This window comes from Aricia agestis, chromosome 5 (genome assembly GCF_905147365.1).
Source record: "Aricia agestis chromosome 5, ilAriAges1.1, whole genome shotgun sequence".
Classification (NCBI taxonomy): Eukaryota; Metazoa; Arthropoda; class Insecta; order Lepidoptera; family Lycaenidae; genus Aricia; species Aricia agestis.
Window position 1 is genome coordinate 11,633,613 of NC_056410.1, and position 13,054 is coordinate 11,646,666.

Consider the following 13,054-nt stretch of genomic DNA (forward strand, 5'->3'; position numbering starts at 1 on the left):
AATAATTTTAACAAAATCGGTAAATCGGTTTGTGGATTAGTGTTAGTAAAATACTTTTTCCGTTGAAAAGTTTTTATTTGCTATGAAAATATACCAAATAAATAACACAAATCCCTAAACTAAATCCCCCATACTAAAGTATACATCAAAATATGATAATACTGTCTACAAAATCAGTCTTTTTGCAAATATTACTAAGCTTATTTATTCATAAATAATAATTATTTGAAAATTACATCATAATATTATTCCTATCTATTCAAAGTGCAGTCACTTCAAACTTCCTTTGTCTATTAAATAATAAATTATTGATCTTAGTTTTGAGAGTTTTTGATTCTTTGGAGAAAATAATATTGTCGTTATTTAATTTTCTATCTTCTACTTCACTTCTCTGTTGGTTTCGTAATAGCGGCTGTACTTGGGAATTAATTTCTAGATTCTTATAACAACCATTAAGACTTCCAAGGTAGCTTAAATATACGGCCAAAACAAGATCCTTTGAACAGATTTTCGGTTGGTTTAAAGCTATCTCGCTGTTGCATTCTGTGTTTATTTTTAAGCTTTGAGAGTAATATCCTTCTACCTGAAATAGAAATTAGAACGACATTCAGACATATTTAACAAATTAGGAGACAAATTAACATTTCTGCAAACTTTTACGGAGGGCATTGCATTTCGGCTTTCGCGTTATATCGCTAATCAGTAATTACGATTTATTTTTTAATTTGTTTGGAAACTTTCGCGACAAGAAATATTACATTTAAAATAACATTTATTAGTGAATTCGTGAAAAGTTACATATCAGTTCCTGATATTATTTATTATTATATACCTATATAAATCTGTAATGAACATAATAGTATCCCACCAAAACATTACTTGTAAAATGTTGCCTCGACGACCACATACTCATCTTAAATCTGTGACCACATATTAGGTTTACCCTGTGAAAAAGATAATATAAGATCTCATGTTGAGGCAAACATCTGAATCTACATGGCTTAACTCTAATAACTTAGATAACATAAAACCTATTTTAACTCCTACCTTAAATTCATGATTTCCAATGACGATTTTATCCCAATCTCCAGTAAAAGACTCTGGAGGCATATCTACAACTAAATTTGCTTTGATACTTTTATAGTCGAACGTGTGGTCCATAAAATGATATTCATTTGTCATTATTATCATTTTTGACAGGGATTCGAAAGGATTTGACTTTCTAGATACGTTTCGTATTATTTTAACGAGTCGCAAGTTTGGGCAGTTAGCAACGTTAGATATCCATGTTGCTATTTTATCTCCACAGTCATGTTCTATGGTCTCTTCGTCGACACATATCGAGCTGTAAACTATGTACTCTTCTAAAGGAATGCATATGGAACTGGTCCCTGAAAAATATATTAATATAATGTTAAACCCGTACCCTTTGGCAAATTACTGATCATAATTGTCGTCATAAACGCTGTTGAAATATTATAATATGTTATTTAACATTATAGAGTTTTGAATTAGTACTAGTACTTATTGTTTAAAAATAATCGGCCAAGTGCGAGTCGGACTCCCGCACAAAGGATTCCGTACCATTGTAAAGCGAAAGTTGGCAAACAGATATGTATTTTGTATGGGGTCCTCCCTTAAATATTTATTTTCTTTTTATTATCAATTATTAAAGTACAAATATAATTAAGGATTTTGTGAGAATTTCAAGTGCCTAGCTGTTGTCATTATTGATAACGAGCAAAAAAGGCCAAAAAAATCCCGTTTCTTATATGGGAGCCCCCCTTAAATAAGTATTAACTTTATTTTGTTTTTAGTATTTGTTGTAATAGCGGCAACAGAAATACACAATCTGTGAAAATTTCAGAAGCTATAGCAGTTCTTGAGTTACAGCTTAGTAATAGGGTCCCGTTTTTATCCTTTGGGTACGGAACCCTAAAAATAGGACTGGACGCGTTAGTAGCTTAGCTCTACATTTATTAAGATCTGTTTCTTTTATGTAGAGTGCGCCAGCTTACACATTTCTTTTATAATAAATATTTTTCTATAAAGAAAGTGGTTTTACCTGGATAGTGCAAGATTAAGTTGTTGTAATTTAAATCGAACTCTGGGCAAATTTTTGACAGCAGCCGCTTGCTATTTTCATTTAAAACTGTGTTATTCGTAGTAATGATCTTCCACGTTTTGTTATATTCTAAACCCTCGCTGCCTAATCTCCAATTGGATTTGATTGTGTACGGTCCGCAATGCTCGATTGGATATATTATTATTTCTTTCAGGGTTTTTGTGAACTTTTTCGGTGGGTCGATGTAATTTTGTTTTGTAGTACCCTTACATGGAATTTGTGTAATCATGTGCGGCCTTACGAATCCTTTTGGTAGGGCTTTTTCGCTCATAATTTTCGGTGTCACGTAGCATTCAGTGATCATATTCATTATGTTGTCGACGTCTGCATAAGTGTTGTAGTACCCGAAGGACACTCGCACTGCCCCTGTCGGTACGCCGTCTATAAGATCAGTTTCTCCACCGCATTTGTGACCGGCTTCGTACCTGTCCCTTATTTCTTTATTGGACAGCTGGAAGTGCCTTTGGCAGGAACCGGAATTGCAGAAACATCCGGTCCTAACCGAAATTTTCCGCGTAACTGATTTACTTTCAAACTGTAATAAAAAAGAGATAGGTACACGTTAATTTTAGCTCGAAAGTAAATGTTATTAAATAACTGTGTCTCAACATTTAGAAATAATAATGTTTTAATTTTAAATGCCTGTGTTATTCAATAGGAAATACAATTAAGGCGAGGATAAACCCCAATTTGTTATTCTGTGACTCCCGGTTTACCTAGTTCCAATATAATAACGAAGTGTTAAAAAATATGAGATATAAAGCACAATATTTAAAATACCTTAAACCATAAACGTTTAAATAAAACGTAATACTTTGGCTGTACCTAATTAATTTACAAACTCACCTCCGAAAAAACTCTATTTCATCGAAATATAAACTAGGATAATTATACATTTTATTTGAATAAATTGTTAGTAAATCTATATTAAAATCTCTTTAACCGAACAATTTTGTTTCTTAATATTTATTTCCAAAGATATTAAAGAAAACATGAAAAATAGAGAAGATCCGCCCGAGTAGTTACAGTTTTATGCTAAGCTAAAATGAATCTTATTGCGATGCGTAAGGTTATCGTTTTTGATTGAGATTAATCCCCGCCTTAACTACCGATTTTGAAGAATTTTATTATTTTATGGTTTAACATTTACGCAGATTCTCAGAAATATTTATACGTGAGAGAGCCATGCTTCGCCACGAATGGGCCGGCTCGACCGGAGAAGTACCACGTTCTCGCAGAAAACCGGCGTGAAATAGCGCTTGCACCGTGTTTCGCCGAGTGAGTGAGTTTACCGGAGGCCCAATTCCCTTCCCTATCCTCCCCTATTCCCTTCCCTCCCCATCCCTGCCCTCCCCTATTACCCTATACTCTCTTAAAAGGCCGGCAATGCACCTGCAGCTCTTCTGATGCTGCGAGTGTCCATGGGCGACGGAAGTTGCTTTCCATCGGGTTTGCCCCCTTCTTTCATAAAAAAAAAATGAACAAAAGCACATCACTGTCATACCTCATTGTATCCGACAAAGCTTCCATCTTCTCTTATTATATTAAACGTAACAATGCCACCCTGTTTTTTAATATCAGTAAAATCTGTATCCATATAAAACACGATTGCCTTTCTTCCATTCTGATGTTTTAAATCCTCCAATCTATTATAGAATTCTTTAGCTAGGTGAAAAGTGTGTAGAGATATAGTTTCCATGGCATTGTTATTAACTGCTTTGGGTATTAATTTATTCAAAGCATTAAAACAATGTTTGAGAGCCATTATCGACAAAAAAGATATGGTACCATCTTCGAACCTGGAAAATGCGGAAACATATTATTAAAAACATATGTGTGCAACATTATGTAGAGACTCATATAATATTTAAAAAATTCTATTGCATTGACTGGATTTTTGTTTATTTGGAAAGTTGGTATAATATGTATAATAAAGTTAAGAAGGAGATCGCTACTAAGACTACGATACTCGCTTAAAAAATAGTTAGGAACAAAAAATATTGTTTGAGCAGCTCCTTGGGACATTACAATAATATTTCATATATTTAAAAAATACTACCCTTCACTTAGATCCTTTTTTCTTGCGAAAAATGTATCACTGTTTAGCACAGTATCTACTGTGCCTCCGCCATAATATTTCTTCTCATTTAAAACAGGTATACTGTCGTTTTTCACTAGCAAAGCTCCTAATCCCGTCGGATACCCGAATATCTTGTAAAACGAGAGGCAAACAAAATCTGGCTTCACTACAGTGAGGTCCAAGTTACTCGTAGAAACAAACGACGCAGCATCCAGAAGAATGTGCCAATCGTACTTCTTTTTTTCGCCATTCCTGTTCACAAATTTATCTAAGCATCCTCTCCTTATATCGTCCATACGATCGATCGGATACTTGTGTCCATTGAAGTTATTTTGAGCTGGATACACTAGTAGTGCATTACTCGTTTTCTCTTGCCCACTATCGTCACTAATATCATCACTAGTCAGGGTCTCGATGAAATTGTCGTGTGGAATCGGGAAGATTTCAACAGCGTCCAATTTCACCAACTCTCGTAAACCGAGGACCGAGGTGTGATTATCGCAAAGGTGCACAAAAGCCCCGCGCTCGTTTTTGGGGCTGAACCTGAATGACTCAGCGACGAGTCTCAGCGATTGCGTCGCACCGGAGGTAAAGACGACGCTGTACTCGGAAGCGTTTGTATGGAAGTGTCGAAGGATGAGGTTCCGTACATCATCGATACATTCCTGGGAGCGTATGTCGGAGTGCGGGTTCATGTAGATGTTGGTGGTGAAGTCGTCGCTCACGGCCTTAATGAGACTCTCGGGGTACAGAGCGGCTCCGGCATTGTCGAGGTAGCAGTGATCTGGAACGTAGAGAACATAATATATAAAGGAGCAACAATTTGAGTTATCCAGTGATAGATTTCGATTGAATATTATTAATGCCGGGTAGTTGATTTTTGTGCTTAGGGGTGCAATCTAATTTACCTGAAGGTAATTAGCGAACACTTTAAATGTACCTTATATAATTGAATTTTATAATTATATCTACTCGCAAAAACTTTATATAATCTCACGCCCTTAAGTTTTTATTACAGTAATTGATAATTATTACCATTATGATTATCCTTACGTTTCGCAAAAAGTAGCTCATAATTAGATATTTAAAAAAAAAATATAATCGGGTTAAATATGTTATTGTTTGTTAATTTGGTGTTGTAAGTTATTGTTTAAATCTTATAACGAATGAGGAAAACTTGACTATGGACACATTCGCAAAAAACGTAAGACCTCGTCATTTATAAGTATAAAACATTAGTAATGTCGGTATAAAATATAAATATTATGTTGCAAATCCGGTTAAGTTAGATACTATCTTGACACAAAAACATTTTTAACTCTCTTGTACTTATGTTGATGTATTCTTTAACCCCCGACAAAAAAGAGGGGTGTTATAAGTTTGACGTGTCTGTCTGTCGGTCTGTCTGTCTGTCTGTCTGTCTGTGGCATCGTAGCATCCAAACGGGTGGATCGATTTTGATCTAGTTTTTTTTTGTTTGAAAGCTGACTTAATTGAGAGTGTTCTTAGCTATAGTTAATCATCATCAGCCTGCTCCGTGCTGAAAAATCGCGGTTCATCTGGTTCGTGACGGGCCGATTAGCAACTTACAGTAATTTGGTGGGCTTTATAATTTATTGCATTCTAGTTCGTGACATTTATGAATATTTACACATTAATGGAATGTTGACCTGGTGCTGCAGCATCACCTGGTAATCAATAGGATACCCAACTCCTCACCACCTTAGAGCCCATTTTAATTGCGACAATTAGTAAGACGTAAATAACCAATAAATTTTTGCATGCTGCTGCTGCAGCATCACCTGGATTCTATAAAAGCCGAGCTCCATATGAACCCAAAGTGGAGGTTTCATGTTTGGACTCATATTGACGGCCTCATCCAAAAATAACATTCCTAGATGGTTCATTGGGATATAATATTAATATAATAATATAATAATAATATCTATGGACGCTTCACACCACGTCAGTCTGGCCCTGTGGTAAGTACCTGAAGGACTTGTGTTACAGGTACCAGACAACGGAAATATTATATTTAATACTTTTATACTATACATATATTTAAGATTTTTATTATATGATACACATATTTAATACACATCCATGACCCAGGAACTTTGAAAACTTTTTGTTCCGTCGGCGGGACTCGAACCCGCGACCCCCGGCTTGAGCTACCAACGCGCTCACCACTGAGCCACAGAGGTCGTCATATTATGATCCTGTTGATAGGAATTACTCTGCATTATAACCAACACAAGTTTAAAAAGCATGAAATTAAATTAAATTAAGAAATTAAAAAAAAACCCCGCCAAACATCTTTAAAAAGTAATGAAATAACATATTTTACTGACTTTAAGTTTAAATAATTCCTAAGTGTAAAGTGATATTTTAGTACTTACATAATTTTTGTCAAGATGTGTCGGGGGACCGCTAATGTAGATGTTTGATTTCACATAACATTATAGTTTAATGGTCAGTTCACAGCGAACCGAATCGAGACAATCAGTGACATGGCGATACAAAATGCAAACAAAAGACACTGTCGGCACTTGGCGGTCCCCCGACGCACCGTGACAACAATTATGGACTAAAATATCACTTTACACTTAGGAATTATTTAAACTTAAAGTCAGTAAAATATGTTATTTCATTACTTTTTAAAGTTGTTTGGCCGGGGTTTTTTTTTAAATTTCTTAATTTAATTTTATATTAAAAGCTTTTATTTAACTTGCTCTGTATGTATGTAAGTATGTATGTTCGGGTGAAATCTTGGAACTCAATTTTGGAGTAGATATATTTAACGGATCGAGCTGAAATTTTGCAGGCACGTTTAGTTTGGATGACAATACATGATATTGTATGTGACATCACTCTAAATCCAATATGGCCGACCATCCAAGATGGTGAAATAGTTATTTTCTATGCAGTTCTACAATATGGATATTAATTGAAAGGGCTTTTTGAGAGTAACTCGAAAACGAATGTCATGTCATACTACATCCAATATGGCGGCTCATCCAAGATAGAGGTACTTATAGTAATTATTTTTAATGCACTTCTACAATATGGGTATCAAATGAAAGGGCTCATTGAGAGTAACTTGGAAACGAATGTAATGTCATTCTACATCCAATATGGCGGCTCATCCAAGATAGAGGTACTTATAGTTATTTTTAATGCACTTCTACAATATGGGTATCAAATGAAAGGGCTCATTGAGAGTAACTTGGAAATGAATGTAATGTCATTACTCATTCTACATCCAATATGGCGTCTCATCTAAGATAGGGGAATATAGTTATTTTTAAAGCACTTCTGCAATATGGGTATCAAAGAAAAAGGCTTATTGAGAGTAAATTGAAAAGTCATGTCGTGTCCTGTGACTGTCGTGCCGTGTCCTGTCGTGCCGTGTCGTATCGTATCGTGTCGTATCGTGACGTGACGTGACGTGACGTGTCGTGTCGTGTCTTAGAAATTAGAAAATGCCCGGTTGAATCCGGTCATTTTTGTTAAGTGATATTTAATTTTTTAGTCGTAAAATTAAGTACGATTTCAAGACTTAAATTAAGTTAATCAGATTTTAACAAATTCTTGAAACAAAACAAACTACAATCAAGCAGACTTAAGAAATCCAGTCAGAGATTTAACTAAAAAACAAAAAATAAATTATAAGCAAAAACTTTTTGAAAAAGAGCTTTTATTTAAATACTTACTTTAAAAAGAAGAATATAAATTTCCCCTTAAAAATTCTAACTATTAAGTTATAACCTCAATATATTATACTTACAATTTGCATTATTATAAAAGCTTGTCGCGAGACTTAACAATCTATCAACATTTTAATTACTTTAATAAAATAAAAAATATAATATCAGTTTACTCAGTTAAATTGGCACTTACTAGTTTATTATTAACAAATCGCGCGACAAGCTTTTATTATCATGCAAATTGTATAATATATTGAGGTTATAACTTAATAGTTAGAATTTTTAAGGGGAAATTCATTTTCTTCTTTTTAAAGTAAGTATTTAAATAAAAGTTTTTTTTTAAAGTTTTTGCTTATAATTTATTGATCGACCTATCTATATATTTTTTTCATTACTATCAGCAAATTTTTTGTGAGTAGCTTCATTTTGATAAGACAAACAACATTTTTATCTGTGAAAAATCTTGAAAGTGGTGGCTAACAGAGATGGAAAGGATTTCATACTTTGATTTGATGGTCCTAAAATAAGGATTGTTCTATTTGTAGGACAATGTTACTCTTAAATTACATAACAATTAACCTACCAATATACAAAAAATCAGCTGGTTAGGGTTCCGTTTTAGGGTTCTGTGATCAACAAAACTTGGTTGAATACGGTACTCTAAAACGGAACCCTAACCAGCAGATTTTTTGTATATTGGTAGGTTAATAGTTATATTATAATTTAATACTCTTAAATTTTTGTTGTTTTAACATTGTCCTACAAATAGAACAATCCATATTTTAGGATCATGAAATCCTCTCTATCTCTGTTAGCAAGATCACTTTCAAGATTTTTGGCAGATAAAAATGTTGTTTGTCTTATCCAATGATATTCTACTTACACAGATCTGTTACATTCATACTATTTTCCGGCTTAAATCTCTTCCGAACAACATTGACAAATTTGACAGATAAGTGAAACAAAAGATACGAAATGCCATTTACATAAAAGAGACAGACTAAATAAAAGACGACCCAATTGGGTCGTATTTGAAGCTACACAAAGCGCGCGGTTGTAACATATCTGCTTTGAGTTTTTTATTATTAAATCATTGGTCTTATCAAAATGAAGCTACTCACAAAAAATTAGCTTGATAATAAAAAAAAAATTGTTCTAGGTCCCTGACTATCATTTTTTCCTATCGAGAAAATTTTAAGATAATATCGTATTTTAGCTCGCAAATATAATGTAGTACTTATCTATTTTTACAAAATTAAACAATTCCTAGCCTGTTATCAAGTTTAAAAATGAATAATAAGATCATCTATTTTGCTTCAGTCTTAACTTAACTAATCTTTACAAGGTAAACTGAAGTTTTTGAAACAGGAAGTACATACCCTTAAGTCTGGTGAACTGTTTAACAATGTTGTTCATTTCATAGCTGGAGATCACTTCACTTAGCTCCTTCATACTGTATTTAACGGCGGTCGACCAGCATTACTAAGGTCTCCGTTTTCCTTCGCCTTATAAAACCTCGGGCTGCGTCGACTTGTTTATATTTTTTTAATACGCCTCTTTATAGAGTTCTCTGTAGTAAATTAGCTCGGATTTAATTATTTGCGCAAAATTTTTATTTAGTTTACTGCCTCGCTCAAGACGTAGGTCAAAATGAATATTGTAAACGTATATACGACTTTTTTTGTTAACTAATTATGATGCGATTAAGTCTATGTTTGTAATTCTGAACTATTCTTAGACAATGGCTTTTTTTCCGGCAACATTTTATGTCTGTGTATAAAATAAAAACTGCATCTTGTTATGTAAAAAAAATTAAACTAATGTAGATGAATATTCATTAGCTATGACTAAAGGCAAGCAAAAAGCAATTCCCTTTATTATAATATATACCTAATTTTAGTTACTTTAAAGTAAAATATACATTACTAGCGACCCGCCCCGGCTTCGCACGGGTATAAAATAAATTATGGCCTAAGTCACTGAAAAAATGATTAAAATCGATTCAGTAGTTTGATTTTAAATAATTTATATGCATTTCTACCCGTGGCCCGCATTGGTCGGTACTGCCGCAAAAGCTACTTACGTGATACGTCCCGCTATTTTTAAATCTGTAATATCTTCGAAAATATTCATTTAAAATTAAAATCGTAATAAACTAATAATTATGCTGTAAAGGGCCATAATCAATAATGTATTTAAAGTATTTAATTGAATAAGGATTATTGCCGTATTGGTTAAAATCTGCAGCTCTTCTGATGCTGCGAGTGTCCATGGGCGACGGAAGTTGCTTTCCATCAGGTGACCCGTTTGTTCGTTTGCCCCCTTATTTCATAAAAAAAATACTAAATAGCAAAATCAATTCAGAGGTTAGGGCGCGGCGTGAAGAGGTAACCGACAGACACGCTTTCGCATTTATAATATTAGTAAAGTATGGATTGTACGAGAAACAATAATTATTATCGACACAGTAGAATAAGAATACTCTTATTTGATACTAGATGACGCCCGCAACTCCGTTGCACCAAAATTAGTTTATCGCACGGGACCCGTACATATTTCCGGGATAAAAACTATCCTATGTCCTTTCCCGGGACTCAACCTCTCCATGCCAAATTTCAGCAAAATCGGTTTAGCGGTTTGAGCGTGAAGAGGTAACAAACATACAGGCAGACACACTTTCGCATTTATAATATTAGTATGGATTTACTTTCAAACCATCTTTGCCTGAAAATTAATTACAATAGAAAGGTTAGATGCTTTATAAATACTGCGATAACAGCTCTATCCTTGCCCTTGTATGTCCTTACTATATTATACACTTCTCAAAAATAATATACCATCGCGGAGTTTTCTGTAGACCTTTTCAATGTGTACAATGCGCACCCCTGCATTGGTACTTGTACTATTATATTCTATTCTGTGGCATTGGTAGCGCCCACTTCGAAACGGGCGTAAATCGCAATATTTTAATTTCGCCATAACTTCTAAACCAAACGTCCAATTTTAATCATTCAAAGAGCAAATATAATCTACATAAACTGTACTTAGTGATGGAATTATTTATTTTGATAAGGATTATTAGCATGAGTAAAATAAATGCGTTTAAATGTAGTCCAAAAAAAATCAAGATTTTTAAATAAAAAAATGGTTTTTGTGCCTCACTTGACATAGATAGGTATATTGTGTCGCGGACATTTTTGTACATATTTATAAGATCTACATTTACTTAGAACATTATATAGTTCTATCTTTTATAGTTTAGGCAGCGTACGCAAAATAAGTAAATTTTCTGGTTGTTTCCGAAAAACTGAAATATCTTACGGAACCCTATATTCTCCAAAATAAAAAGTAGCCTATGTTACTCGTAAATAATGTAGTTTTTAAGCCTATTCCTTACAATTAAACAAACAAACAAACAAACAAAGTTTACCTCTTTATAATATTAGTATAGACAAGAAAGTCAAAACAAGAGAAAGATAGGTACTATTGAAGGGAAATACTTATTTGGAATAAACATCTCATTCGTGGTTAAGATTTTAAGGACTGAGGACATTATACAGTGCATTCAGAATTATTTTACCTTTAGCAGAGCCATGAAGCTAACGATATAAGTGTCACTTCCATAAAATCTCTCGGAATTTAACATGGTCATTGATCAGTAAACGAAGTCACGGGCACAAGCCAGCACTCGGCTGGTTCGCCTCGTGCAAGTTAACTTTTTGGGAATTTCCTGATACGTTTCACATTCGTAATTTTTGCCGAAGCTCGAAGCTCTCTGCATTAAGTTGCACTCGTGATACATGACGTCATGTTACGTAGATAACGAAATCTATAGTTTTAAGGAAACATGATTTAATTGTTTGCATTAAAAACCTTCGAGACTTCCTAAGCCAGTTTGGATGAAATAGATTTATAACACGCATTAAACGGGGCGACCGACCGCGACATAATATTGTAATATTTTGTATTTTAGCAATAGAAATGAAAACGGGCAATAAATAAGTAACAGAGATCCATACTAATATTACAAAATATGCAAAAGTGTGTCCATCTGTCTGTTACCTCTTCACGCTTAAACCACTGAACCGATTTTGATAAAACTTGATATTCAGGTACTTTAAATGCCGGAAAGGACATAAGATTTTTTCCAGAAAATATACGGTTCCCGCGTGATAAACGAATTAGGCGCACTGCAAAGTTGCGGGCATCTGGGTGCACGGTAGTGCACCCGCCGAGACGAGCCAAGTGAAGCGCAACCTTTACTACTACGAGTACCTACCTTTTCTCGAAGTGTTTCGTCGTTTTTTTGAACCCTCATAGAGTTGGTTTCCGATATACACCAGATAGTTCATATTCACAAGATATGATGTCAATAGTAGACTAATTAAACATACAAAGTCTCAAATGAATAACTCTAATATATTAGATTTTATTGATATCTAAAATACACCGATTTCGTCACTGACTCACTGACACACTGATGATCATCTAAAAAATTATGTTTGGTTACTACCTGAAGTGCCAGATAGCTGAAATTTGGTATGTTATCTAAGTTTAGTATACAACAAAATATAAAAACATAAGCTTATAATTTTCGCCCCCCACCCCTAAAATTGGGGGGTGCAGGTTTATATATGAGACTTTCACCAATTTTATGAAGTAGGACATAGGAGTTTACACGAGACTGTAGACATTTACTAAAAAACCTTTAAATAAGTACTTACAAGAACCAACATACAAAAAGAACTGAAATCCCACCAAAAACATTTCTTGTAAAATGTTGCCTCGATTACCACGATAAACCCTGTAAAAAAGATATTTAAAGATATCTCATGTAGAGCCAAAAAACGCCTCCGTGGTCTAGCGGTATAGAGCGCGGCTCTTAACTCGGAAGTCGTGGGTTCGATTCCCGCGTTAGAAACATGTTATTTCCAAGTTTGGTTAGGACAATGCAGGCTGATCACCTGATTGTCTGACAAGTAAGATGATCCATGCGTCGGATGGGCATGTAAAAAGTCGGTCCTGCGCCTGATGTCTCGCCGGTCGTGTCGGTCTTCCGTCCCACTGGGTTATGAGAGTAAAGAATAGAGAGTGCTCTTGTGTACTGCGCACACACTTGAGCACTATAAAATTACTCCATCG

At 34.4% G+C, this 13,054-nt stretch overlaps 1 protein-coding gene across 1 annotated transcript; it reads right to left on the reverse strand.

The window, feature by feature from the left end:
* Positions 1-217: 217 nt before the first annotated feature.
* Positions 218-9,400, reverse strand: LOC121727302 (molybdenum cofactor sulfurase-like). The gene is made up of 6 exons (XM_042115038.1): positions 9,292-9,400; positions 4,185-4,989; positions 3,630-3,924; positions 2,066-2,660; positions 1,048-1,391; positions 218-583 (listed from the first exon to the last, which is right to left on the reverse strand). Exons 1-6 carry the CDS (start codon positions 9,362-9,364, stop codon positions 260-262), a joined length of 2,436 nt encoding a protein of 811 aa, XP_041970972.1. The 5' UTR covers positions 9,365-9,400; the 3' UTR covers positions 218-259.
* Between the last annotated feature and the right edge of the window lie 3,654 nt (positions 9,401-13,054).

What these genes read in the sequence shown, in the direction of transcription:
- LOC121727302 (XM_042115038.1), bottom strand. Translation starts at nt 9,364, where the DNA reads ATGAAGGAGCTAAGTGAAGTGATCTCCAGCTATGAAATGAACAACATT. An exon ending in AAAAAGGATCTAAGTGAAGG is followed by an intron (nt 3,925 to 4,184) that starts GTAGTATTTTTT and finishes CGCATTTTCCAG; the next exon opens with GTTCGAAGATGGTACCATAT. An exon ending in CTTAATCTTGCACTATCCAG is followed by an intron (nt 1,392 to 2,065) that starts GTAAAACCACTT and finishes TATATTTTTCAG; the next exon opens with GGACCAGTTCCATATGCATT.